This window comes from Alternaria ethzedia (genome assembly GCF_023757985.1).
Source record: "Alternaria ethzedia strain BMP 0044 chromosome Unknown scaffold_1, whole genome shotgun sequence".
Lineage (NCBI taxonomy): Eukaryota > Fungi > Ascomycota > Dothideomycetes > Pleosporales > Pleosporaceae > Alternaria > Alternaria ethzedia.
In genome coordinates, this window is record NW_026056194.1 from 1,655,730 (window position 1) to 1,683,721 (window position 27,992).

At 52.9% G+C, this 27,992-nt stretch overlaps 8 protein-coding genes across 8 annotated transcripts; 3 read left to right on the forward strand and 5 right to left on the reverse strand.

Annotated features, from left to right (window-relative positions):
- Positions 1-468: 468 nt before the first annotated feature.
- J4E87_000533 (uncharacterized protein) lies at positions 469-2,933 on the reverse strand (the record flags this gene model as incomplete). Its single annotated transcript, XM_049372189.1, has 4 exons — positions 469-886; positions 938-2,169; positions 2,206-2,518; positions 2,929-2,933. 4 exons carry the CDS (start codon positions 2,931-2,933, stop codon positions 469-471), a joined length of 1,968 nt encoding a protein of 655 aa, XP_049238323.1.
- A 1,123-nt stretch (positions 2,934-4,056) lies between these two features.
- On the reverse strand, positions 4,057-5,105 carry J4E87_000534 (uncharacterized protein; the record flags this gene model as incomplete). Its single annotated transcript, XM_049372190.1, has 2 exons — positions 4,057-4,878; positions 4,929-5,105. The coding sequence occupies 2 exons, from the start codon at positions 5,103-5,105 to the stop codon at positions 4,057-4,059; spliced, it is 999 nt and encodes a 332-aa protein (XP_049238324.1).
- Positions 5,106-6,383: 1,278 nt separating this feature from the next.
- J4E87_000535 (uncharacterized protein) lies at positions 6,384-8,804 on the forward strand (the record flags this gene model as incomplete). The annotated part of the gene is made up of 1 exon (XM_049372191.1): positions 6,384-8,804. One exon carries the CDS (start codon positions 6,384-6,386, stop codon positions 8,802-8,804), a length of 2,421 nt encoding a protein of 806 aa, XP_049238325.1.
- A 281-nt stretch (positions 8,805-9,085) lies between these two features.
- J4E87_000536 (uncharacterized protein) lies at positions 9,086-10,195 on the reverse strand (the record flags this gene model as incomplete). Its single annotated transcript, XM_049372192.1, has 1 exon — positions 9,086-10,195. One exon carries the CDS (start codon positions 10,193-10,195, stop codon positions 9,086-9,088), a length of 1,110 nt encoding a protein of 369 aa, XP_049238326.1.
- Positions 10,196-11,809: 1,614 nt separating this feature from the next.
- J4E87_000537 (uncharacterized protein) lies at positions 11,810-13,174 on the reverse strand (the record flags this gene model as incomplete). Its single annotated transcript, XM_049372193.1, has 4 exons — positions 11,810-12,018; positions 12,076-12,462; positions 12,514-12,967; positions 13,025-13,174. The coding sequence occupies 4 exons, from the start codon at positions 13,172-13,174 to the stop codon at positions 11,810-11,812; spliced, it is 1,200 nt and encodes a 399-aa protein (XP_049238327.1).
- A 2,309-nt stretch (positions 13,175-15,483) lies between these two features.
- On the reverse strand, positions 15,484-19,024 carry J4E87_000538 (uncharacterized protein; the record flags this gene model as incomplete). Its single annotated transcript, XM_049372194.1, has 2 exons — positions 15,484-16,230; positions 16,280-19,024. 2 exons carry the CDS (start codon positions 19,022-19,024, stop codon positions 15,484-15,486), a joined length of 3,492 nt encoding a protein of 1,163 aa, XP_049238328.1.
- A 3,487-nt stretch (positions 19,025-22,511) lies between these two features.
- On the forward strand, positions 22,512-24,522 carry CLA4 (Protein kinase; the record flags this gene model as incomplete). Its single annotated transcript, XM_049372195.1, has 5 exons — positions 22,512-22,724; positions 22,777-22,996; positions 23,043-23,271; positions 23,320-24,196; positions 24,247-24,522. The coding sequence occupies 5 exons, from the start codon at positions 22,512-22,514 to the stop codon at positions 24,520-24,522; spliced, it is 1,815 nt and encodes a 604-aa protein (XP_049238329.1).
- A 739-nt stretch (positions 24,523-25,261) lies between these two features.
- Positions 25,262-26,586, forward strand: J4E87_000540 (uncharacterized protein; the record flags this gene model as incomplete). The annotated part of the gene is made up of 2 exons (XM_049372196.1): positions 25,262-25,366; positions 25,429-26,586. 2 exons carry the CDS (start codon positions 25,262-25,264, stop codon positions 26,584-26,586), a joined length of 1,263 nt encoding a protein of 420 aa, XP_049238330.1.
- Positions 26,587-27,992: the final 1,406 nt, after the last annotated feature.

Genomic DNA, 27,992 nt, shown 5'->3' on the forward strand with positions numbered 1-27,992 from the left:
TGACCAGGGAATCACACGTACCGGTTCTGTCTGGATACTGCTGTTTCAAGATGAAGTCATATTTGTCGATTGACAAGACGTCCAACATTGTCGCATTGCTACATAAACGCTCATCGTTCATATCGATGCATCGCTAGCAGAAATACTGCACTAGTTCTGACGTTCAATCGTCGAGATAGCCAAACCATATACGCCGTTTTGAAATAACAATTCTGCCTGCCAAAGGAGCGTGATCCCCACGTCGTGCGGCCCCTATAGTAACAAAAACCAGAAGCGAAACATGATCCTTTCCTAAGAATGATCACAGATCCTGTCAAGATCTTGGAGAGCCCGCCCAGATATAAGAATTGAAAGCAAAGCGCTGAACCATCTTCCAGAGATTTCGCAAACGCCGAGTCATTATACGTCGTAATCCATAACAGTTATCATACAGCCTCGCAGTGGCGTCGTCGCGTCGAGTAAGAATATTTATACGGTGAAGTCCAAAAGGTCGTACGATGAGGAGTCCAATGAAGTGAAGTCGCCCATGGCCTTCATCTCAAGGTCGAACTGAGAGTATGAGGTGTCAGGCATGGTGTCGAACAACTCATCGAGAGCGTCTTTGGGCTCGATTGGAGATGTCGGTGGTGTTGTGAATTGATGAGACTGGACAGACGACCGTGATGGTGACGACGAAGCCTTTAGCGGGCTGGACTGGACTGGCGCGCTCGAACCGTTTGCGGACCCGGCGGAAGCGGGCCGCATGTCGGCGGGTGACATAGGAGGCGTATGCGAGTGTTGAGAGAGCTGTTGGAGGATGTTCATTGACGCAGCGTCGCTTGAGTAGTTGGCAGACGCAAAGCTCGATTGTGCGTCGTCTGCGAATGGGCTTGATGAGGCCTCAAAGCTATTACATGTATGAGTATTGTATTGGACAAAGTGTGGTTGAGGAACTAACCTGAAGGGATCCGCTGAAGCGTTCATGGAGTCATAGCTTTGCGAGTCGGACAGAAGCTGGGGCATGTCCTGCGATTGAGCTGGTTCGTAGCCCTCGAGTGGTGATGGCGATCGAGCTTCTGAGTACGGCGAGCCAGCTGAGGATGGTGCTGCTGATGCTAGTGCCCGCGACCTGCTGGCCTTCTCGACACGCTGCTCCATGTCTGGACGATTCTTCTTCGGTCGGCCACGCTTGGCTTGTCGGCGGACTGCGTCAGGGAACCCACCGACACACATACCACGCTGGCGGTGGCGCGTGAGGGCATCTTGTCGTGCGAACCCTGCGCCACATGGGCACTTGTAGGGCTTGTTGCCCGAGTGGATCTTTGCGTGGCGCTTCAGGTCATGCTGGCGAACAAAGCACTTGCCGCATCCATTGCACTTGTATTGACGATCGCCAAGATGGGTTTGAACGTGCGATCGGATGTTTTCTCGTCGTCCGAAGACCTTGCCGCAACCATGGTAGAGGCAGGTCCACTTGCCAGTTGTGGTATCTTGCTCGCTGATGTAACGCGCAACTTCTTCAGGTGCGATGCCAGTGAACTCGAAGCTCGCGTCAACCTCAAGGTCATTGAAGATCTGAGGCTGGGAGAATGAGTCCATGGGGAGTCCGTTGATCGACATTGAAGTTTGCGGTGTGGGCAACAGAGCTGGTGTGTGCGAAAACATCATCTCTTGGTGCTCTTCGATGTTCTCTAGGAAAGAGTGCATGTCTTTCTGCTGTTGCGGCGAAGAAACTGGCGACGGCGACAAAGCATCGGATGTGTAGTAAGAGGACGACTCGTAACCCATGTCGGCATCTGGGTTGTCAAAGTCGAAAGTCATGGCTCTGGAGGTTGGCTCGAGGTTGATGTCACCCATAGCAGTGAAGCTTGGGTGCTGGGTTGCGCCAAACGACTCATGGCTTGGTAGCTGCGCTGGCTTTTGCGGTGTCGCAGTGGGGGTTGGGAGGATGTTAATGAAGACTTGTCCACTTGAGCCATACACTGATTGTATGTGCTCGTGGAGTTCTTTCAGTTGTTGTGCGGTGGGGGGTTTAGAGGGGGATGAGGGAGGCTGCTGGGGAGACTGCGCACGGAGTGTCCGTCGTGGAGTCCGCGGTGTGATGGGAGAGATCTGTACTGGGGACGCCAAAAAGGAATCCTGGGGGCCCGGCTGGGGCTGTCTTAGCGGCTGCGCTACTTGCATAGATTGCTGTGGTATTTGTCCTAGATTGTTAGTATTACTTACCGTACTGTCCTCCTGCTGGAAGGTGGGTGTGTCGAAGGGTCCTGGTCGTTGGGTGTAGTCCTGGTGTTGGGCTTGTCGGGCGGCATGGATGGGGTCTAGGTTGAGGCCGCGTAGATCCAAGCTCATGCCGCTTCGGTTGCGTCGTTGTAGTTTAGCAGGTGGTGCTCGTACTGTGGGTGCGTCAAAAACAGCTGGTGTCGAAGGTTGTCGGCGGTGCTGAATCCGTTGACGCTGGATGCCGGCTGGCATATTTGTGGACAGCATTTCGTATGCAGGTGGAGTCCGGAGTCGGTTCTGGAGGAGGGGGATAGTCCTGTGGTGTCCGAAACTGGTATGTTGTTAGCAACTGATATCATGTGATGGCCCGACCACGATGAGATGGAAGCCTCGAGTTGAGAGATAACGACTTACCTCACGCAGTGCAAGCGGCGCTCCGCCGGGCGGTTAGTATCCTTATGGAATCCTCAGTACAGATGCAGTCTCCCAGTAGCCTGCGTCAAGTAAGTGTGTGGCCGGAGCCTGTGCGTGTGTATATGTGTGTTGGTAGAGATGTGATCAGTAGCAGTCGCTAAAGCAGCAATCGATAGTTGAAACGAACAAAGAGATGTGGATGCGAGAGATGAGTAGCAAAGTGGAGGATAAATGCGGAGGAGGATATGACGATGTATAATGCCTTACCGGGTCGGGTAAACATTGAGCTCTATCTGGCGTTGCCGCCGCAACGGCATGGTTCCAAGGTTACCCGGAGCCGCCCATGCACCAGAAGCGAGGCTAGGCTGAGACGGCGATAGCGCATCTGCGAAACGCACGGGGCGCCAGGTAGCCCGCGGGCCCGCCCACATTGATTTTGGTACTTTTCGAATTCCTCTGGTGCCTTCTCCCCGCAACCTTTGCATCTACGTGAGGAAAGCATCTCGAAGAGAGGCTCAGCGTTCAAGATGCAGATCTTCGTCAAGACCCGTACGTTACCACCCGCACACACGCTGCGCCGCTATTATCGCCATGATCGCATGCGCAGCGCCACTTAGAGCTCAGCGGCTAACAATCTCCCAGTCACGGGCAAGACCATCACTCTCGAGGTCGAGAGCTCTGATACCATTGACAATGTCAAGTCCAAGATCCAGGGTATGTAGCGACACACCGCTCTACTGGTTTCGCGTCTAACTCCACCCAGACAAGGAGGGCATTCCCCCGGACCAGCAGCGTCTGATCTTCGCCGGAAAGCAGCTCGAGGATGGCCGCACTCTTTCGGACTACAACATCCAGAAGGAGTCCACCCTCCACTTGGTCCTCCGCCTCCGTGGTGGAGCCAAGAAGCGCAAGAAGAAGGTGTACACAACTCCCAAGAAGATCAAGCACAAGCGCAAGAAGACCAAGCTAGCGGTCCTCAAGTACTACAAGGTCGACGGTGACGGCAAGATCGAGCGCCTCCGCCGCGAGTGCCCCCAGGCCGAGTGCGGTGCCGGTGTCTTCATGGCCGCCATGCACAACCGCCAGTACTGCGGAAAGTGCCACCTCACCTACGTCTTCGACGAGGCCAAATAAGCGCGTCGCCACCGGGGAACGCGATACGATCGACAACGAGTTACGGCATCATGGCATATATCGGAGGAGCTGGATAGGTTCCACCACAATGTCGGACATCTAGAATCAATCAAATTCGTCATGGACATCAGATGTTGTTACAATCTCCAATGCGTGAACCTGCCGCCCAGCGCATACGTTGCGAGCCTCGTACTGCAGTTTGTGAGACTGCATCATTACAGCTTTCATTACTGACTGGGCACAAAGCATGCACATTTGAATCGTGGTATCATCATGTCGTTATGGCTGCGGACCACTACCTAGTGACTACAAACTAACTGAGGTGCACATCACTACGACCGCTCCCAACATGCCAATCATTAGTATCGAGAATTGCTCCCCCGACATCCGCACAGCCGCTCCCAGTTGAGCGTTACCGCCTGGACCTGCGATCTCGCCTTGCCCACCCGTACCACCCTGGCCGTTGCCATTGTTATTCCCACTTCCCCTCCCACCCGATCCGTCGTCCGGCCCATTTCCTCCAACTTGACCGCCGTCACTCCTTCCGCTTGTCTCAATCTCAATGTCCTGCATAGGCGTACCCGGTGGGTTATTAACGCTGTTGACCTGGGTTTGGAAGTCGACCAACGGGTTTTCGATCATGGCGCAGGGCATTCGTCCACCATTTGCGCTGAGCGGACCGGGAGCGGGTTTCGTAGTAAGCTGCGAGGCACCAGGGAAACGCTGAATACTATTCGTAACGCTGATGGGAAGGTTGAAGATGGTGTATCGGTCCACGCCATTCAGTCGATAGTTCTGGTGTATGCTGATGTTGTAGTCCCCCCTCGCAGTAGAACCCTCATCCTCGTTGTTGTCTCCGACCAAACACTCAGGCCATTCAAAGTTGATGTGCTTGACTGTTTGACCACTTTCTTGATCTAGTATGTCTGCGAGTGGCGGTGTGGACGTCGTTATGTTCGATATAGTGAAGTTCTTCTGCGTAACCGTAGATGTAAGGAAGAGCGTAAAGTTAAAGACCTGGGTGAGCGGGTCGGCGATATTGCGTGGCGGCACTTGGAGTTTGCCATCGCCTGAGACATCGAGCGCGATATGAAGGAAGTCGCCGCCCATGGGCGTAAACGGCTGGGGCTTGTGTTCTTGTCAGCAGGAGAATCGCGCGTCTTGACACTTCCACCTACTGCAAGGATGATTCCTAAGCCAGGTGTAAATATTCTTCCATACACGATAGTGAACGCGCTGTTGTCGGGTCCATTGTTTTGTCCATTACGATTATTATCGCCGTTCTGTCGTCTCTCAAATCCCCCATGATTTGGCGACCACGATCCCAGCATCTGCGCACCGACGGCATTGTGCATTAGACATAGTGAAAAGAGTGAAAGGAACGAGAAAAAAGAGGAGGAAATCATTGCTCAACAACGATGCATGCTGACCAGCAGTAACGACAGAAGGAAAGAAGCGCGAAAGACAGCCTGAAGCAGGATATGTCGTTAGCAGGAAATCAAGGAAGCGCAATTACAGCGAGGCTTCGTAACCCGCGATAGCCGGTGGAGGTGTCGAGTGCCCAGTGGCCTTTGCATGATGCTTGGTAGTGGGCGAGAACTGGCTTTCATGCAATAGTGGACGAAATATGCCTTATGAGGCATGCGAATTTCATTTCGAGACGCGTGGTGTCTGAGGAGTGATAGTTCGGCTGTGGTTCAGCCGGTGGGGGCTGCTGTTCGCTAGATCGTTTCTTCTGTGTCTCGGGTGCCTTCGCTCGAACACGACGCATCGGCGCGACTCATCACTTCCGGACCTATGATACCTAGCTTCTCTCCGATGATGAAGTGTAGAAGCACGACCTTACTTCGTCTTAAATAGCTCTCTGTCCAATCCAGCACTGCGCTCACCCGAAGTGCTTGTCGGGCCTCACAGATAGCCGAGCTTGATGCCGAACAGCAATGACGAGCTCAGATGTGGTGCCACCTTATACAAGAAAAACCTAAACAGATCTAGAGCGTACATCAAGCTTAGGTTACCTACTTTGCATGTTTTCATGTTGATGTAGGCTGCAGACCTGTTTAGCTTCTTCCTAGGTTGTCGTGGTGCGCAGAAACCGCGACATCGAGTTCATGACACCCGCAGATGTTCGACCTGTATCATGGCCCCATTTCAAGTACTTGTGGCAGTGCTAACAAAAAACAACTAACATAACATTGTCGACGTTGCCACCTCTTCACAGTATCTTCGCGACACGAAGCCATAGCATATCGTTGTGTTAACACCTATTACGTCTCAAGATGACACTGTAGGCAATGTCAGCGCACTGTCAAAAGCTGCGTTGCTGTTTGCAAACATGTCTAGATTCAGGCCAGACTACAAAGGTCTTACTTCGCTCTCGACGGGCAGCAGCTGCCATCCACTTCAGACTTTACTGGCCCTCCTGGTGAGTGCTTTGGAAGTATCTTCGCTGAACCATGTGCAAATCATGCAGAATTCCTGGAGCTGCTCCTCACGATATCCGGCATGATAAGTCTACTTCGGTCTCAGTATCAAAGGACGACGCGGCCAAAGAACAAGCTATCAACACTCCTCCAACGACTTTCCAGTCTTGGTTATTTGGTGTACTCAGCGGAGGTCAAGATTCCTGGATCATGAACTACATGAACTCGGAGTTCTATGATATTGCCCGAAATGCCATCAAAGAGCGCACTGGAGGTCGAGATGTCCAGATCTTGATCATGACATGTGCCGCTCTCAATGCTGCTCGTGTACAGCTTCCAGTCATACTGAGCGCGCTTTTGAATCAGGTAAAGCCACAGGTCACTAGTTCTATTACCATTAGTGGTTATGACAGTGTGCTTTGTGGCGGTTTGCTGACTCTAGCGCGCGAAAAGGCAGAAGAAAGCCGGAAGCTTCGACGTTTTCGCGGAGAGCATCAACTCCGTGCGGTTACAGGCGAGCTTTCGCTTATCGCTGGAGAGACAGCAGGATCCTTCTGGCACAAAGGCAGGCAGTTTATGCTCGAAATTCAGCGCTCTGGCACTGCAGAAAAATCAGAGCTTGAACGGTTGCGCACCAATGACTTTTTCACAAGCCTTCCCGATCCTTCGGGATCCATCACCGTTCGATGTTGGGGACACAGTCGACAGCCTATCACAGAGCTGTTTGAGGATGTTCAAAAGCAGGTTTTGGAAAGCACAGAATTGACCGTAGTCGAAATGGGAGCGCATGGAGACAAGAAGTCTAAGCGCAACAAGCGTCCTCTGTCCTCTATCGATCTTGACCCAAAGATGATGCAGGATATTACCCAGGACATCGAGATGTTCTTCCATAAAGACTCCCAAGCTTGGTATGAGAACAGCGGTCGACCCTACCGACATGGTTACCTTTTCGCAGGCCCACCAGGTACTGGTAAATCGTCGCTGTTGGCTGGGATTGCCTCGCACATGAATGTGCCCCTGTATATCATCAACTTACAAGGCATGGATGACTATGATCTAAGGGAAGCTTTCAGTCGAGTTCCTTTCCGGAGCTGCATTGGCCTTGAGGATATCGATTGCGTCGGCGTCGATGTCGGTAACCGAGGCGCACAAAATTCAGATACGCAACTCGGACCTAATTCTCAGTCGTTAGGTTCTGGAGACACTGAAGAGAAGCCCGAAATGAATGCGCTGGAGACCATGCTGGCACAATTCATGGAAAAACAAAGTGTCGCAAACTACAGGGTGCTCGATCAAGTCAAAGCTATAAAAGCGGCTACTCTAGAAGTCCTAGGTGAGCCTGAAGACTTCGCTAACGCAACCGATCCGAAGAAGACAACGAAGCCCTCTGAGATCACGGATCCTACACCCAAATCAGTAACCCTTTCGGGCTTGCTTAATGTCATTGATGGTGTCAATGCCACTGAAGGGAGAATAATTATCATGACGACAAACCACCCAGAGAAGCTTGATCCAGCACTGTATCGCGCTGGTCGTGTAGAGCGCAAGTTCGACATCTCCTACGCAAGCAAAGCCAGCTCAATCATGACCTTCAAGCGCCTCTTTGATCACGACGTCTGTAAACGATACACCTCAGAAGCTATCCATCGTTTCGCTTTAGCCTTCCAGGCCCAGTTCCCGAGCAAGTCGCGTATCACTACTGCAGAGCTTGCCAAATACTGCGGTCAGTATCGTGGAAGACCGGACATTGCTGTCCGCGAATTTGCTGACTGGTTACAGCGCGGGGCGGAGAAGTTCTCATGTCCTGTTGACTACGCTAATCTGATTGATGAGGAGGGTATCTACAACGTTCCAGAGCCCTTTGATGATGAGCTCCTACAGGTCAGCGCGGATGATCTGGTGGATCCTATCACAGCCGTAGCATCCGGCATTGAGGTAGCTGCGAAGATACAAGGAGATCACCGAAAGTTGGGATTCTGGAACCCTTTCAAAGCCATCAATACTTGGCTCTTGGACTCTGGAGACCACACTGACATTGGGTCTGTCGAGGCTTCACTATCAGGTGTCGACACCTGTACAGAGCATATTATCGAGCTTTCAGCTGACCCACTGCATAACCGATCACTCCTAGAGCTACGGCACACCGACACTGAAACATGTCATATCGGAGAGCCCTTCCCGGAGCCCCTCGCGTTCGGTATAACATTCGACCCTCTAGATCCGTCGCTGGACGGTCGGAACGCACAAATCTCCGAAAACCGCATCGGCCCTGGTCTTGCGACGCCACCGCTGAGATTCTCGTCAGCACTTTACCACTCACCAATATACGACTCATTTCCAGAGTGCGAAGACAGCGAGTGTAGTGATGATACTGAGCCTCTGCTGAAAAGCTATGTCTCGACTGTTGAGGCTTCCTCAGTTTCGTCAAACGAGTCGGCCTGGGACGAAGCGCATCATAATCAGGCTAGTCCTATTCGCTCGGTGGCCTCAGTCAAGTTCTCGGAGCCAGGGAAATTGGCGCTAGCATCGCCTCGCCCCATAGTTACAGACTCGGTTGCGTCTGAACACGAGCGCCATGATTCTGCTGTCGAGGACTCTGATACTGACGAGTTCGACACTGCAGAAGAGTAGCCTAGCCTACATAGTGGGCGACTGAAGAATCTGGTCGAAACATAGTTCCTAGTAAAGGAGATGTGTCTAGTCCCTCAAGCCGGACAATTGCACTGTGAGCTCAGGTTAGAGGATTGGATAGTATGTGTGGAAAGATTCAACATTAGTGAAATCTAGCAATATTAAATGTAAATACATGGCATTCTCATACATTCGTGTCATTGAAGGAAACAAAGAAAAAGTCTATTGGTATCAAAGAAACTCGTAGCAACCGCATGCGCAAGAGGACACGCAGTCTCGGGTTATTGCCAAGGCTGGCTATCGTATCGTCCGTTATATTGAATGTGATCTGACGACGCCGACGACGTACTCCCTTGAGTATTGTGAGCCGCCGAGTGTGCCAGTATTTCCTCCTTGCTCCCCGCGAAGCTGATCTTATCGTCACTGTCCTTGCGACTATGGCTCTGGACCGTGAACTCTGTTGTTTTGATAACGGTCGAGGGGAGCTGGTCGTTGTTTGCTTTTCCGCTGGTAACGTGTACCTCCCATTGTTCTTGGTGCTCCGTGTTTGTGGCTAAAGCGGAGCGTTGATGTCCCGTTCCTCGAACCGTTCCTAGCGCTACGGCCGCTGACCGGTTTCCGCCGTTGCTATACGAGCTGGCACATCCACTCCGAGCGTTCCGAGTCAGGGCGACGAGGCGGTTGAGAATGCTGAATTCGAGCTTGAGCTTGATGCTGTATACGAGCGGCTTCCACGAAGTCTGAATTTCGAACATATCCGCGAATTCGAGGCCTAGGATACTGAAGTCAAGGAGAATGACGAGCAAGTTGACGAAGATGAGGTGTTGGAGTAGACTTTTCGTGCCGAAGTTCCCGATTGTACGTTCCATCCGGAGAAGTTTGGTAGTTTCGTATACGTAGAGGCCGGAGATGACGAGTTCCTGGGCGATGAAGACGCTAAGTTGGATCTTTTCGTAGATCTGGTAGGGTTGTACGAATGGCGTGGGGTTGTCGGAATTGTTGCCGTAGACCAGGACAATGATGGGTATGTGGAGCCATATGGCGTTGGTAATGATCATGACCAGGACAGCTTTCAGTTTCTTCCTATTGTGCATCACGATGTGCAATCGCGAGTAAAGCACAACAGACTGTCCAGTGATCATCGCACACCATCCTACCAGGATGAATGTGGCGTAGATGTTCTTTTGCGGAATGTTTGCGAGGTGCATGAGCGTGTAGCCGATGGCGTTGAAGACGATGCCCCATGTCGATATGGTGAAGCTCCAGAAGTAGAGCCCGCTCCGTCTCTTAAACAAGGTGAATATGTAGACATTAAGTTCGAGGAAGTTGTAAAGTGCTATGCTAAGGAAGACTGCCGCAATGGTCTTGGAGACCACGATGTCGACTGCCATCGCGAGGCAGGAGAATGTTTGAGGAAAAAGCAGTCAACGAAGCGAAAGGTGGAGTTTGAAAGCGGATCTGGGGATCGCTTCCACAAGAGTTGTTCAGCATCCAGCTAAGTTCGGTGTGGCCGGGGTATCGCCATGAATGGGTAATCTGAACCTTTCCATGCTACCTTTCTCGATTTCAGCCGTACTGAGCCGCAACCACAGGGGCTTTACGACATACCGATCCTGGTCCGCGCGGAAACCACCCAGCAAATCCCTCACACTGACAGTCTGTTTCGTCCGGGGAGGGCGGAAGCCATCTCGTGAGACCCTCCTTTGCTTGGCGACACATCATGTTCGCTTGCGTGAAAGCCCCCATTGGTGGGAGTTGAATGCGATGCAAGCCAGACTAGCTTGAATCGCAATCAGATATCGGTCCGTTCCTGCTAATCCCCAACGCGATGTCAGGTTGCGATTCGCTCCTTTAGCCTTGTCAGCTTCCCGTAGCTAGCACATCCCCGTCCAATTCTATTTTCCTTGAAAGACCCCTTGGCTTTACGATCAAGCGTCGTATGATGATCTGGGCCGTATTATCTGTAAGATATTGCCATGGGTATTACAACGGCCAGCAGCCGATGAACCTCTGACCCCTTCACATCTCGCGTTCGGGTACTATACGTGAGGCCTGGATGATCTCGGTACCATCGTCGGTGTCTCTTGTTGTCCATGCACAGTCGATGGAAGCTTCTCCGGATCGACCAAAAAGGAAACACAGGGCTAGAAGCTTCATGCGCTTCTTCGACCCCTACTAACGGACGATACCAATACTTGGTTCCCGGTGTCATGTAGAAAGCGCGTCGGTTTGATGCCTCCTGCTTTGACCTCTTCGCTTGCAGCGTACGTGATTTAAAGTTTGAAGTACCTGCAGTATGGGGGAAGTGCGGTTCAGAGCTTCTAGTTTCTGTGACCATGTGCCAAGAAGACGGCGTGCTGTTCTGTCGCTGAGCCACGCGGCATGAAGAAAATGCGGTCTTTGCATCATTTGATCAGTGAAAGATCTGCGCACCTAGAAATCGTGTGAATGTGTATTCCATCAGCGTTGTATCATGAGACCCAACTCGCCCAGGTGCCCAAGAGGAGGCAGTGCTGTATCGCTTCGTGTTTTGTCTGGTGTCGAAGTGGCGTTTGGCAATGGGAAGGAGCCGGAGGCTACCTTCCCATGGGGTCCGGGGTTGCGCCGACTGGTGTCGCGGCCCTTTTCTCGGGCCTCGTGGGCTTAGCTTCTCCTTATGCTAGGCCTGAAGGTCACGTGTGGGCTCGCGAACCTGCGCATTGGACTCCAACACCCGGGGGCCACTAGAAAATTAGTGAATGTTTAGTGAACGCCACCATGCAACAGCGGCCTGCAGGCGAACTCTGGCCTCGGGAAGGCGAACCTGATCAAGAATACACCGAACGCAGGTACTAGCACGTTGCATCTTTGAATCCTCTTGGGCAGCATTGTCACTTGGGCAGTGTTCAATCTCTGGCATGATGCAGCTCTGATATTTCAAATTACATTATTTGTCTATTTGTGCGGTACAACACATTATGGTATACGTTCAGTAATCTAGACAGTGACATTGACGGATTCGTCGATCACTGAATGGGTGCTCCAGAGGCGCCCAAGGTCGCGTAGAATAGCTTGGTCTGACCGGTAATGATCATCCGTCCTTCTCCCGCAAACTTGAAGTTGGCTGCTGTCGTACCCGTGTAGATCTTTCCAATGAGCTTGCCCGAAGGGTTGTAGACCCATACACCATCTCCGGCACCAGTGTAAACACGGCCCATAGAGTCGGTGTGTACACCTGTCATGGAACGTTAGCAATTGCATTCAAGGTTGCATGTCCACGTGCGAAACTTACCATCAGGGATACCAACGGGAAGGTAGGCGAAGGTCTTGCGGTTGCTAAAGGTACCGTCCGCACAGACGTCGAAAGAGTAGACCGACGCCGGGGCAGTGAAGTTGTAACCGTAGAAACCCATTGCGATACCAGTATCGGCGACGTAAGCCTTCCTGCCATCGGGCGACATGGTAATTCCGTTGGGGTGGCCGAAATCATCAGCGACAACGGTTAGCGCACCCGTGTCAAAGTTGTATCGGTACACCTGCTCTCTAATAGCGGGTACAGGACGGAAGTCCTGGAGGTATCCGTAGAGAGTGTCGGTGAAGTAAAGATCACCGTTTGTTGGGTTAACGACCAAGTCGTTCAGCGAGTTGAACTGACGACCGAAGTAGTTGTTCACAAGAGCTAGGATGGTTAGATTCAATCTTTGTTTCTGGGTGAGATAGGGATACTCACTGGTGGTGTTGTACGGAGGCAGAGGGTTCATCATGTACAATGCCGATGGCACGTTGTCACCTTGGCCTTCACCAGCGAAGATGATGTTGCCCTTGTAGTTGGTACCACCGTTAGGGTTGATAACCTGGGGGTTTGAGGTGTCGACGACAGTGACAGGTGCTGCCTCCAGGGATCCATTCCTGACTTTCTCGGCGTCCGAGAGACTGATCTTTTGGATGATGGAAGACTTGTTCAGTCCGGTACCCGCAGCCTTTGCACCAGCGTTTTGGACGAAGAACACCTCCTCTGTCGGAGGGTACCACGTAACAGCCTCGTGAAAGAGCGGGTCCGACTCTGAGGTTGCGATGGTGGTCAACGAAGGGTTCTCGCCGATGACGTCGTAGAATTCCTCGTCATAAATGTGGAAAGGCTTCTCCAGAAGAGAATCGGCAGTCACACTTGGCCAAACGAAAAGCTATGTCTCTGTTAGATCATTTCGAGCTTCACGAGGATGTAGAGATGAAAAACGTACCGATGTCGCATTGGCTCCAGAAGGTGGCGGCACTGTCTCCAAGACATTGAAGCTCTTCTGGTCAACGACCTGTGCAGACTCAGGTACAGTCCGCGCGAAAGCACAGCCAACTGCTGCGCTAGCAGCCAGGAAGACGGATGTAGATGGCATCTTGAGGTGAGATTGACCGACTGTACATCTCCAAATCGCGGAGACTGCCCCATTATATGAAGCAGCTGTCCGGATAAACCCTTGACCGTTCTCGTCCCGGCAAAGAGAATATTAGATTATCTCGGCAGAACCCATAAAGCGGCATTTTCGTCATCATGCGGCTCGCTGGTAAACCATTTTCGGCATGGCATGGTGGAAGAGGGCCGATGGCGTTCAATTAGCCCAGGGTTAGAGAGGCCGGCGATGAGGCTAAGCGCAATGACCCCGTGGGGTTGGAAGGTGTCGGCATATCGCGACCCCGCCCTTGGAGTCGCGCAACGGATTTCGATTGCGTCAGAGGAAGCACGATCATGACTATTGACGAAGAATCTTTCGCTCATTGGATCATTCTCCAATACCGAAAGTTTGTTGCGCGCAACTTGTAGGCTAAATTATCGTACGGTACTTCGAATGCGCTTGTCGTATGTTCCTTGCTTCCCGATGCACACCAAGCCGCTGTGCCTTCTTGGCACAACAGTTTGACCGGTCGGGGTTACTCGACCCGCTACCCGTTACCGACGTGCTTTGGACAATGCACCAGAAGCCTAGATTCACCTTTTCGTATCCAAGGCCACGGGCGGAGATACATTGCCGCATGGGGTTGCCGCAGAATTGGAGACTCCTGGTCAATATGCCCATGTCCCTATATCTCCCAAAAAGCTTAGCCTTTTCTTATCGATACATCCCAGGTAGAATAGCTACGGATGCCATGTGATCGGCCGTTCACGTGCAGATTTGACCGTAGGATTCAGCACTGTCGACATGCAAGTGCCTTCACGCCTTCTAGATTCTGGAATTCCAAGCTTCGGGCAGTCATTGTCAGCTCACAAATATTGGTCGGAGAGCTAGCTCATCGCTTTTGTTGCTTAGCCCTGGAGGTAAGCACGCTTCCCGTGTCACTTGAATCAAGAAAGCCACTCGCGGCTTTTGCCCGTCCGAGACTACGACGCTCTACCTAGGTACTTTGCTTCTGATTATAGATGGAAGACGTAGTTCTACTTATGTGAACAAGTGGGAACAGCGTAATCGAATTCCAGCGTGAATTAACTTCAGATTGACTTCCAAAGACCAAGAAGAAGAGCGGAAAAGGAGCTTACACCTCTCTTCCAATAGTAAGCTTGTCTTCGGCGCCGGACACCAGAATATCTCGTTTAGTCAACCCAAGTCTGTCTCCCATACCAAAGTCGTAAGCATACGCGCATAGCCACGTTTGCTATGGCACGCGAGCCCTATAATACCGGCACTTCTAAGAATGCCACTAGAACTTCCTGTGAAGCTATCCCTTTATACGCCATGCACAAGGCATAACATGACCGCACTTGCGGAGAGAGATCAATGGCTAGTCAGTCTGTCATTTCAGTGGCCTTGTAGTCTCCGTGGAAGGAGGGATCACCCTTGTCGTACGTTCGGTATTTAGACAATTGTCTTGGTGCATACACAGCACCAATATCCAGTGTAAGCCAAGGACGGAAGTCCAGTCTTGCGAAGGGGACTAAAGCACATGGCCTCCTCTCGCACCCTCCATCTTCCTTCATGGGCTGGAATAGACGCAATGGCAGTGCAATTTCAGCATATCACATCACATCACAAGCCGCAAGAAAGGACCGATGATTTGGGTCATGAAATCGTGAGTGATATTGCTCTTTCAACATTACCCTTCCATGTCCGCCGTCCCCACCGCCGTAACCCAACCGGCCCCAAGAGACCCAGCCTCCGCAACTCCACTCAGAACCCCCTACGTTGATACAGTAAAGCCGTACCAGTCATTCAATACGAAAAGAGAAGAAGACAAGGAAGAAGAACGCCAATCCCCATTCGCGCTATTTTCCAGCTGCGAAGGTATCCTCGTGGGGGGATGCATATGCAACGCACAAACTCCAAGATAATGGCCAAACCCAAAACCTGCCCGAAGAAGGGACAACCTTGTTACCCCAAGATATCGTGGCCGTAACGTTCAGAAGCTCGTAATAAAAACAGTGGCGAGAAAACAAAGGAAAAGTATAAAACAAAAAACAGGCGACTCGTCGTAGAGTGAGTCGTGAAGCATCAGAAGTGCTTTTCCCTTTTTTCGATCTCAAAACGCCAGATCGTCATAATAGTGTACAAGGGTGATGTTGATGATGATGATGTCGAGGTACCACAGTATCGCAGGACGTTCGGAAAATGGCTGCAGATGCACGTCGTAACCAAGACAGTGGTTGTGCGGAGTAAACGGAGCGGAGTAGTAACAAGAGAACAATAGTGAATGATGAGTGGCCTCGCGCAAGCACTTAGCTCATATCCATCATATCCTCGAAGAGGCCGTCCTGGTGTTCATCGGCGTAAGTGGCAAGGACTTCATCGCTGGGTCCGAAATTGCCTTCGTAGATGGTGGCACCAGCGCGGCGTCTTGACTCAACCCATCGGCAACCGTAGCATTGAAGGACTTGCTCTGCAGTTGGTCGCATGTCGGGGTCTCGGTTCAGCATGGCGTAGACGACGTGGTCCATCGAGTTAGGGTCGTTGCGCTGCACCATGAATGAAGGTGCACGGGCCAGCTCCTCCTCAGGGTTAGAGGCTGGCTTGACTGTAATGGACGCCATTGAGTCTTCTGCGGCGTCCGACATGAGGAAGCCATCCATAGAAGGCCTCGCTGGCTCAGAGACCGGGTCGCCATGGGAGTCCCGACTAAGTGTGCTGCTGTCGGCGCTCCAAGTCAGACTGGGAAGCACGTTCTCGAACTCGCCCGATCGTAGCTTTTGCCAGTAGTCGCCGTTCTCAGGAATTACGCAGTTGCCGGCAATTTCGGCCAGCATCATGCCAAGGGCAAAGACGTCGGCAGGCTTATCGAACCGACCAGAGAGTTGCTCGGGTGCAAGGTAGTGGCGGTCGCCTTCGCCATCAATACCAGCTGGAGCTGGCCACTGACTCGCTAAACCGAAGTCTGCAATCTTCAGTCCACCCTCAAAGTCGATGAGGATGTTAGCAGGCTTAAGGTCGAGATGGATGTAGCCAGCATCGTGAATGGATTTGAGACCCTGCAAAAGGATTAGCGGTGTTGTGAACAAAGACTATAATTAGACATACCATCAGAAGTTCGAGCAGGATCTTCCAGATGCGGAAGTCATCGAGACGGCTATTAAAGCCAACGGTGTCGAGGTATTTCCTCAAGTTACCGCCCTCGCAATACTCGGTCTGGATGTATAGGTGTTGGTCAAATTCCCAGTGGGTCTTGATGTCCAACACGTGCTCGTGGCCCTGGAGAGCGTAGAGGATGTCGACCTCACGCATCTTCTTCTGACGGTCTCCTGCGCCAATGTAGGCCTTCTTCGACTTCTTTACAACCCATACTTGGCTGCCGGCGGGCGACCTCAGCGGCGAGACCTTGACCGGCTGACTCACACGGTACACTGTAGAGAATTCGCCCTCTCCGCCATCGAGAGGCTTGATCTCATGGAATCGTTCACTCAAGGACTCATCCACGTCGTTCTTTGTTAGACCGATGGGGATGGCTCCTTGGACACTTCCAAAGAAGCCGGAGTCACGTGGCGTTGTCGGTGTGGCGGGCGCAAAGGAGCCAAAGCTGCTGTTGAAAGGGAACGATCCCCGTCGGTTACCGGAGATCGACAGCTTGCTCGCATCAAGAGGGGCGAAAGACTCGTGCGCGGGAGTCTGTGGTGATGGTGCGCCAAAGAGGCTTCCAGCTGCTGTAGAATGTTTAGTATTGCTCTCGCTATCCGATGACTGGAGAGATGTGCGGGCAACCTGCCGCGGAAGAGACAGAGGGCGAGCCAAAGTATTGGCTTGCCGCAGCAGTCGACTCCTATTCGCGTTGAGGGCATATGCGGAGGGGGACTTATTAACCGTTGACTCAGACTCAGCGTCCTCTGACGAGCTGTCTTCATCCGGAAAAGTCACTGAATCTATACGAGATGTGTACTTACTCGTTGGCCGACCATCATTGTCGGGTACTGCAAATGTGTCTTGACCAATGGAAGGGCGCGAGCGGAACGTCTTACGTCGCAGGCTGCTCTCCTTTGAACGACGGCTAGACCCATTACTGGGCTTGGTCGGTGTGGGTGGCATGTCATCCGCGCTGGATTGGCTGTCACCCATCCGGTTCGCTGTCGGTGATTGTGTGTCCGGCTGGACATCCTCATCGTTATCTCCGTCGATACTCACAAAGCTGCCTCGGCGTTGCATGGTACCGCTCATACCACCGAAGATGCTTGGTCGACTGCCGAAAGCCTCTGTTGAAAACTTGGATACGTTTGCACTGAACGGTGTGCTAGGCGTGCCGAACTGATGTTGCGGGCGAGCTTCATTGCCAAAGAGACTGCCACTCCTCTTGACCAAGGGTGTGTCAAGGTTGACAGTGCGGTCTGCTGCGGCAGGGGGGAAAGACTGGCGCTTGGATGGCGTGTCGGGCATGACATAGATGCCTCCTGCTGCTGGCTCATCCGCATTGCGGTTCTTCTTGGACAGAAGGCCGGTCGAGAAGGCGACAGGTGCCGGTGGCGCAATCTTGAAGGGCGTGTCGAACGAGTCTTGCGTCGACTGCTCGCCATCTGGGGCATGTGGGCGCCCGATACCGATGGGAAGTGAGCGAGAGAAGTGTGGGTTGTTGGGCATCGGAGGCGGGGGGAATGCAGGGCCGCCCCACTGAACGGCTGGAGCCCGGGGAGGAGCCATTGGTGTGCCGCTCAGGCTGGATGAAGCAGAAGATGGAGTATGCGCGTGTGAGAGCGGGTGCGGCTGTGCTGCACCGGCTCCGCGGGGGAATGGCGTTGGCAAGCCCATGCGCCCGGCGTCAAAGGTAGACTTGCGGAAAGGCGTCTGGACGGGTGGTGTTTGGGTGGCTGAGTTGACGGTGCTGTCGAGGGACATGCGGTTGCGCGTCTTGGAGGCAGCCGGCCCAGGCATTGCGAACTCGCCATCGTTGCTCGGCTTCCGCGGGGTGTTGGATCGCTGTGATAGGGTCGACCTGCGCAGTGACGTTGTGCGGCGGACTGGTGATGTCGCACCCGAAATAGGTGAGCTGTTGAAGGAGAAGCCGTTCGTCATGTCATTGTACAAGCGCGAGCTCTCATCGGCAGAGATGCGCGGTGCGGGGGACGGGTCGAATATGCTCTCGAAGTCGTTTCCGAGGCTCGACACGCCGTGCAGGCTCCGGCGCTTTGCCATGGGACTGGATCCGGGCGAACCGCTGAGGTTCATCAGTCCGTCATTGCGCTTGAGTGGGCTCGACTTTGCTGGTGGCGCGGGCGACAGCTCGGGGCGGCGCGCAAACTCGAACTTGATGGGCTTGTCGTCGACTTCTAGTCGCTTGTCCATGTCCATGGTGTCCGGGGACTCTGCGCTTGGGCGTCGCGCGGGGATGTTTTCTTGGCCGGGCGAGTGTCGCGTAATGAAGGGCGTCGCGTTGCCCACGTCGGAAGTCTCGGCCAAGGCGCGTCGCCGGGGACTCTTGGAGTTGCTGTTGCGCGTGCGCGGCGATGACCGGAAAGGGCCTGAGCGTCGCAAGGAGAACTTCTTCTTGGCCGGTGCAGCTTGCGCTAGTGGTGACTCAGGGAAGTTGGCGATGGGGCTGGTAACCTTGTTCGCCTTGGGAGAGAATGCGCGCGCAATGGCGAGGGGCGAGATGGGAGAGCGGGGCGTGTCGGAGTTGCGGAGCTGGAAGCGCGACTGTTTGGAGGGTGAGCGCGACAGAGAGCGGCGGAGCTCCTGGAGGTGGGAGAAGTGGGTGCTGTCGAGTCGGTAGCTGTGGGGTCCGGTTGGTGAGGGAAAGTGCATGGTGCCACATTCGCGACTGGGCGAATATCCGTAATCCATGGCGCGCGTAGTGAGAGCAGCTCAGTGCAGAGTTTTGCTCGTGACCGGGGCGTCTGGAGTGAGTCGGGATGTTTTGGGATGAGACGGGCAGATGGCGGGCGGCGATGTCTCCGTGACGTGTTGACGTGTTTTAGGCAGGCGCAGAGGGCATGGAGATGAGTGCAGTCTTCAGTCGATAGCGATGGCGCGGTAGTCCTGCTGGCGCGTGGTGGATGCGGACCGTGGTATGAATGCGTGGAATGTCGTCGGCAGGCGCGCGATGGCGTAGTGCTCGATGCTGGCCGGGTTCCGTGATTCCACCTTCAACAAGCAACGGCCGAAGTCCGGTGGTGCTCCATACAAGGCCTGGTGATGGAGGGTCCTGGTGGGGAAAGGATGGCTGGAGGTGGAGAGAGCGTGTTGATGTTGACGGCGTGTCGGAGGGTGATTTGCTGTGTCGTGTACTGGGGAAGCGAGGGCGCAGGCGTCGCGTGTTTACCTCCGCACGTTAGGCAAGTATAGTCGCAACACACGGCAGGCGCGTCACAACGCGATGATGCAATGGCGAGGGGAGAGTGCAAGCGATCGAGCGATGGAGAGACCCTTCTTGCGCTCGATAGCGATCGGCTGGGAATGCAGTGGTATATGAGAAGAGACGCGTTCTCTCATGTGCAGGGTGTCTTTTCGCCGGGCGTGTGGCAGGAAAGTTGGGGCGTTGGGGCCCGTGCGTCCCAACCCGCCTCTTACTTCGTGACGCCCTGCAGCGAAGCCCGTTAGCCCTGCCTGCCAATCGAATCCACGTCTGCAGCACAAAGTGAAGCAGTCATAGAGGCGACCCGAGTAGGCTCTGCAAATTTAGACACGCGAAGCTCCACCGCTGCCAGCTCTCTGCACGTCTGTTGCACTGCGAGGCGCTGCTGCGGAGCTCTTGCCACGTTCAGGTGTGCGTGTTTACATGCCGTGTTTGTTGATCAACAAGCAGAATCAAAACAACACCAAATCCTCGCCACCACCGCATCTTCCCCAATCACAGTATCGGCACCAGGGCGCTCGAACCACGCGTCGACCTATCCCCCCTTCTATGCCCAAATTAGCAAATCTTATCGTCTTCATGCCATCGGGTGGCCGAGTCGCGCGGAATAGGGGCTCCAGCTTTGCGCCCGCCTGCCACCAGTTCGGCGGCCCGCGTCACAATCTTAGCCCTCCCCATTATGATTGCCTCTGCAGCTCGCCTGCAGCCTCCCTATCGATTGCACGCATCTTCGCCTATTCAGCTATCGATAGGCTTTGCGAGTCATAGGAAACATCTGCTTGTCCATATTGCTTTGCCTGCAGTTTCAGCTGACTGCCTGAGCAAAGTTTATGGGTGTCGTCATCAGGACCCTTCCAGCTGATTCTGAGTATTGCCCAAGACGCGTCTTCGCGTTGTTTGCGTCAACAGCGCCGTACAACCGGACTCCCCTCCCTGGCTCGACTTTGTCCGATCGCACAGCTTGCTGCGATCGAGGGTTTTGCTCATGATGTTTGGTCTGCACCTAGCCATCCGTCCATCCCCATGGCGTCGGGATCGAGAGTCCTGGTTACACATGACGTAGTCTTGTGATCTCCCCCCCAGCTTTCGATGTGAGAGCCATCCCGTGAACGCTGAGCGGATGAGCTATCGATATGATACGCGCTAAAACCTCGCAAGGGCTGTTGGTAAGTGGTTTTAGGAGGCGGACCGTGTGCCGCTCGATAGTCTCTTCGAGAGAAGCGTGCTCACGAGGCCTTCTTCGAGGCCACGCTTCGTGATGGTTGCAACTACTTCACCACTAATCTCCGGGAAGGTGCGGTAACGGATCGTACCTACTTCATCGATCAGACGTAAAAGCACGTGGACATCGTCCGTCACGCGGCAAGATCATCGCGTCATGGTGAAAAACAACTTCCCAATACCGCGAATTCGCAAATCTGCATCATGTGGCCGCATCTGCGACCTCATTGTTATTCCACTAGAAAGATCCCCGCTAGCCTACCGTTCAACATACAGTACTGCAGGAACGCGCTCTGGATGCCATGTTTTCCTGTTTCATCATCGCCGTACCTGCCTTAGCCTCTCGCACGCTTCCCCCTTCTACGTCCACATAGTCATCTATCATTACTACCTTCCGACATCGGGATCACACCATGCCCTCAATTTAGTAGGAAGTTCACAGAGTGGTCTGTGGAATGAACCTGAACACGCCTGAACACAAGATTTGCTGCAGCCTGCATCTTGACCAGTTCCGCAAGACGCGACATTGCATCGACAGAGTTTGGCTCGGTATTCAAAGGAGAAACGCGCTATGGGCATACAGCGACATGTCTTGCAGCCAGCCTTAGCCGCACCTGCAGCGGGCATCAGCCTTATGATACCCCAAGTTTGATGTTTCAACGCGTGTTTCAGGTTCGCTACTTCGTGGCTCTGATTATTGTCAAGGCCATGTGGCTTGTCGCCCTGTTCAGTCACTGTGGTAACATCTGCTGGACTGTCGCCCTGTCTATGATTCCCATGGTAACTATTTCTAGTCGTCTTACTAGACTTGATGATATTGCGGGGAGATGAGTTGGCTTTTCAACAGGAGGTTCTCGGGGCCAGCATCACGACCGTGGATGGACGGCCACAAGGTAAGAATTTACGTCAAAAATTCAGCAATCAAGGTTCCACCCAGGAGTTTGCCTAAGAAAACTCACATTGCTTGCGCGTCAGAAAGCGGAGAAGAGAGTATCGGTCGGACTTGGCCCGGATATTAGAAGCCCAACATCGACAGCTGTCAAGAGTGGCGAACACAGGGTCCTCCCGTGGCAGCATCTTGGGATTCACAGGGTCTCGAGATGATCTGTTCCCACTGTTCATCCCGTCGCTAAGGTGACGCAAGATGTGCTGCCGTAGATGCCCAATGCTGCGCGTCTTCTTCGTATTGCGCATATTGCGGCCACTAGAAGATCCTTGGGGGCTATATTCGGGCATGGACCGTGTGGACTGTCCCCTTATCGTGGGCTCGTCGGGTAGAGTCAGGATGACGATGAAGTTCTGTTCGGACATCTTCGAGTAAGTCAGATAAGAAGTACTATGGTGTTGGTCAAGCCTGACACCCTGTGTTGTAATTTGTAACACAGTTTAACCGAAGGTTGCATTACAAATACTACCTCGAACTTTGTTGAAAATCTGGAATAGTTGACAACTGCTATGGCTGTCTCGTGTTTCAGATCGAAATGACGAAAACCTGTCTAGCATTTGTCGCATGCGGGGTGACCGGGTGAATTGATACACGTGCGATGCCTGCAACGCTGCAGGCACCATGTCTACAGTAGCATTCATGATCACAGAAGAGTGCAGCGGTGATGTGAGGTATGAGTCTCCATAGCCGGATGGAAAAACTTTGTTCCCGTGGGTTGCCAGTCAATGGCGGGGTGAGTCAAATCAAAAAGTTGGCGGGGCATATATCTCGTCGCGCAGCCCACACGAGCACCACCGAACATCGCAACAATGGCCGACGAACAAGCTGCACAACAGCCACCGGCTGCCGAGACCAAGGACTTGCACACCGACCCAGTCACCGGCGAGAAAATCTCCAAGAGTGAACTGAAGCGTCGCCAGAAGCAGCGCGAGAAGGACGAGAAGAAGAAGGAGAAGGAGGCGTCGCTACCTGCGCGGCCCAAGAAGGAGAAGAAAGACGATGTCGAGGAATTGAACCCAAACGTGCGCATCGAACTTGCCTCTTTCAACTAATCTGGTTACTCACCAACTGCAGCAATATTTCGAGATCCGGTCTAACAAGATCAACGCTCTCCGCGCCTCCAAGCAACCCAACCCGTACCCGCACAAGTTCCACACCAACTACAAGCTCGCCGACTATGTTCGCGACTACTCGCACCTCAAGAAGGGAGAGACTGAGCCCGACAAGGAGATTCGCATCGGTCTCCGCGTCATGACACAGCGCTCTGCCTCCAACGCGCTGCACTTCTACGTTTGTACGTATACTGGATACACCGATATCCTATAGCTGATGATGTCTAGGCAAGGCTGAGGGTGTCAACATCCAGGTCATGTGTCAATTGCAGGAAGCCAAGGCCGACGTACCCTTCGAGAAGCAGCATGAGAACATCCAGCGAGGAGACATCATCGGTGTCATCGGATACCCAGGTCGCACCAGCCCCAAGAAGGGTGGTGAGGGTGAGCTGAGCATCTTCGCGCGCGAGGTGATCCTTCTCACCCCCTGCTTGAGGATGTTGCCGACGGAGCACTTGTGAGTTCACCTCAGAACTTCAGCAATGGTGATACTAATACTACACAGTGGCTACAAGGACCAGGAGCAACGCCACCGCAACCGATTCCTCGATCTCATCATGAACGACTCAACACGCAACACCTTCATCACTCGGAGCAGGATTATCAAGGCTGTTCGCAAGTACCTCGACGAACGGGACTTTCTGGAAGTTCAGACGCCTATGATGAACAAGATTGCTGGTGGTGCGACTGCGCGACCATTCAAGACATACCACAACGAACTCGACATGGAGCTTTACATGCGTATCGCGCCCGAGCTATACCTCAAGGAGCTTGTAGTTGGAGGTCTGGAGAGGGTATACGAGATCGGCCGTCAATTCCGTAACGAGGGTATCGATCTTACCCACAACCCCGAGTTCACCACCTGCGAATTCTACATGGCATACGCCGACTACAACGACGTCCTGAACATGACCGAGGAGCTCGTCAGCGAGCTGGTCAAGGAGGTCACAGGCGGATACGAGACCGTCTACCACACTCAGAGCGGCGAGGTCTACAACGTCAACTGGGCAAGGCCATGGAGGCGAGTCGAGATGATCCCGGCATTGGAGGAGGCCACCGGCGAGAAGTTCCCACCAGCGGATCAACTACACACTGCCGAGACCAACGAGTTCCTCAAGAATGTACTCAAGAAGGTCAAGGTCGACTGCTCAGAACCTCGCACCAACTCAAGAATGATTGATAAGTTGGTTGGTGAGTTCATCGAGGAGACTGCTATCAACCCTACATTCATTATCGGTCACCCCGAGGTCATGTCGCCACTTGCTAAATACCACCGCGATATCCCTGGTCTCTGCGAACGTTTCGAGGCCTTTGTATGCAAGAAGGAGATCTGCAACGCTTATACTGAGCTGAACGACCCCTTCGATCAGCGTCTGCGATTCGTAAGTTCCAGATACTTGCATTGAGGAGACGCATATTGACATGTACATAGGAAGAGCAAGCGAACCAGAAGGCGGCTGGTGACGACGAAGCACAGCTCATTGACGAGACCTTCTGTCAGTCGCTCGAGTACGGTCTGCCACCCACCGGTGGTTGGGGTATGGGCATCGACCGTCTAGTCATGTTCTTGACCGACCACTACTCCATCAAGGAGGTGCTCACCTTCCCCTTCATGAAGGACATTATCGAGGTCAAGACGCCCGCAGCGGAGGTCGTCGATGTAACGCCCAAGCCCACTGAGGGCATTCGTAAGTCCATCTTAGTCTGATGTAATTGAAGTTGGCTAATGCAATTCAGCACACAAATAGTTTCAACGTAGCATTACTGGCGTATGGGGTGGTTTGGCAATCATAGGAATGGGTACGGATCATGAGCCATGTTTCACGAATGTGTCAGATCTAGACAACTGAATATGAAAACATGAACGACTCTGGGACGGACGAAGAAACTCAAATCCCGAATTGACAGTGTTCTTGTGATGTACCCTAGCGATACATACCAAGTCACTTTCTGCGAACGCTTTGGTCGGAATACAGAGAATACCTTTGGGTGATTTGCGACGTGAAGGACAACTCCAAGAGGAGAAAGAGCCTTTTCGTATATAATAGGCACTCTCTTGGACGAGTGCAGGCATGGTCGCGTGTTTTATTCGTGACGAGAGACCGGGGCCGATTTCTGAGTATAACAAGACAGTGTGATCGCGTGCTGTATGTGGACAATGGGTTTCAGTTTTCGGCTCCCCGCCCGCGGGCCCTGCCGCAACGTTTAATGCCCGAACCGTGAACCGCGACACCATTGCCGCAACATTATCGGCGTACGTGAACTTGTGCCGAGCGGGAGGCCTATGAATAGATTGGCAGCTTATATATGATACTCGAATCGAATACTGATGCATCTTCATCTCAACCGTCCACCTTCCGTCAACGCGTTGCTACATCTCCGGATACAGATTGCGTCGTACTAAGAAGTTAGATATACACTACATCGAGAGGAAGACTATATCAAATATGGCGGCACCAGGGGGCAAGTTCTTCATCCAGGAGAAGCTGAAGACGCCGGCGAAGCACCACGAGTCTTATGAGCAGCTGTGGGAGACGAAGTGGAAGAAGCCTGTATGTTTATCACCGGCCACTCAGACTACATACATGAAGATCTCACAACTGATTCTCCATAGGCAGAAATGGGCGTCTACCCCTTCATGTTCGGCACAGCCTCCGACTTCGAGCCGATAGTAAAAGAGATGGTATCCAAAGACATGAAAGAGCCCTACAACTGGGACGAATACGCCAAAATCTACTTCCCACAGGCCGAAAAGCTCAAGTCCATAGCCGCAGAAGCCGAGAAGAATGGCGAAAAAGAGAAAGCATCAGAGTACTACCTACGATCCAGCGCCGTGTACCGCATCAGCCGCTTCCCAGCACCACGCAGCGAAGTCCAACGTGAAGCCTGGAGACTAGGCAAAGAAGTATGCATCAAAGGCCTGGGAATGCGGGAACACCCTGTCCACGAAGTCATGATCCCACACAAACACCGCAACCAAGACGAAGGCGAACACATACCCGTGTACCACCTTGTCCCAGACAGCGCCTCGAAAGAAAACCCCGTACCCACCCTCGTCATCTTCACCGGACTAGACGGGTACCGCACCGAACTAGCGGTATGGATGGAAGGCTGGCGCCGTGTCGGCGTCGCAACCATCGTCCTCGAGATACCCGGCACAGGCGACTGTCCAGCCACGGCGTCCGACCCAACGTCTCCAGACCGTCTGTACAGCTCGCTCTTCGACTGGGTAGCCACACAACCGCGTCTCGATGCAAAGAAAATCGCTATCTGGGCCTTCAGCACAGGCGGCTACTACGCCATGCGCGTCGCGCATACACACGCTTCTAAGCTTGCGGGCGTCGTGGCTCTCGGCGGCGGCTGCCACCACATGTTCTCCCCTGAATGGCTGGATAATGTAAATCACCTCGAGTACCCCTTCGACCTCGCCAACACACTGGCCTACAAATGGGGCTATGGCAACGACGTCGAGGCCTTCAAGAAGGAGGCCATGAGCAAGTTCTCGTTGCTGAATGATGGCACGCTGGATAAGCAGGAGTGTGCGAGGTTGCTGCTGGTGAATGGGACTGACGATGAGATTTTCCCGATTGACGACTATTATCTTGCGTTGATGCATGGGGCGCCGAAGGAAGCGCGGTTTGTGGAGGGGTTCAAGCATATGGGCGAGCCGGAGAGCTTTTTTGTTATTATCAAGTGGCTGTATAAGTTGTTTAGCTTACAGGCGGAGGTGGGGACGATTATGGCTACGTTGCCATTTAAGCCGAAGTACTAAGTGGAGGGGTGGATAGCGAAAGTCGTTTAATGAGGGATACGAAACCTGGAGAATGCAGATGATGTCTTCTTTTCATTCCATGAACATCCTGTTACACTCTTTTGGTAGACAAGCGCTCCAAGTTCCCGGTGATTCCTTGTCCCTCATCGTCCACCGAGAGACTCCCGAGGTCATCACATACACGAAATGCTTTTTGCGAGACCACCCAAGAGATACAAAATTCGAACACAAATGCCACCAAGTAAATACCCAAGCAACAGCGAGCGCGCAGAATCATGTCGTAGTCGTCGTCGTTTTTAGGAAAGAACACACATTTGTAGATTCGTATAGCCTTTTGGTGACAACCCCAAAGCAGGTAGGTGAATGAGGAAGGAGGATGTACCTAGGTATGCCCAGAGAAAAGGACCTCTTTTATACCCCAGCTCGCATATCTCCTTCCGCACTCATGCTACATGCTATGTGAATTTTCGGTTACCGCCTCTTCTTACTCAATCTCCATGCCCTGTTTCTGAGCTTCATTGATCTTGAGCGCCAGAGCGGATAGGGACGGCACATCGGTTCTGATTTCAGAATTTTCGAAGCCGAATGCTCACAGAGAAACATCTTCTCGTATCTGTTGATCTTTTGAAAGGCAGACCATTGCTCATGCTGCGCAATTGTGTTCTTTTCGATACCGAAAGCTCAAAGAAAGACATGTCAAAGTAGGCTTCGATTTTGAGAGAGAAACAGACATATTGAGGTCTTCAATTGTTTTTGGAAAGGGTAAGAGCAGAAGGCTGGAATGTAGACACGAAGTCGAAAGACGAAGACCTGGGTACTCTTCATAGTGATGTATGCACTTTAAGCGTTTCCCAGACATGCGTGCTTTCTCGGCAACATTGACAAGAAGAGGCAGGCGGATACTGCGTAGGTAGCGTCGCGCTTTCTCAGGGCGGGAAACAACATGTCTTCTGTGCAGGGCGGCTTTGAGTTATGCCAGCGTAGTGTCCAGATGCAGACATGCGCCATCGATCTGGTATTTTTGGCGCAACTGAAGCAGGCAAGGCTGACCATGGTCTCGCCTCCTGTGCTTTTTGGAAACAGCGGAAGAGACATGGGTTATGCTCTCGTGATTTTTTTATGGAAAAAGAGTAACGTGTGACAGAGGAGACATGAAGCAGGGCCTTGGGCGAGAGCAATTTATACCTTCCGCCCATGCGCGAGACAACACGTGCATGCAATCCCTTCTTTCGGTGTCACTGGTTTAAGCCATCGGATGGCTCCTTGCAACGGTTTACAGCATCAGTCAAAAGTACAACAATACCCATTATTATGTACACTTTTTTTGTACACGTAACGCCAATAATGCATCACTCCCATCTTTCCCGTCACCTTCGAAACCGTCCATCCATCAGTCGTGACCACTT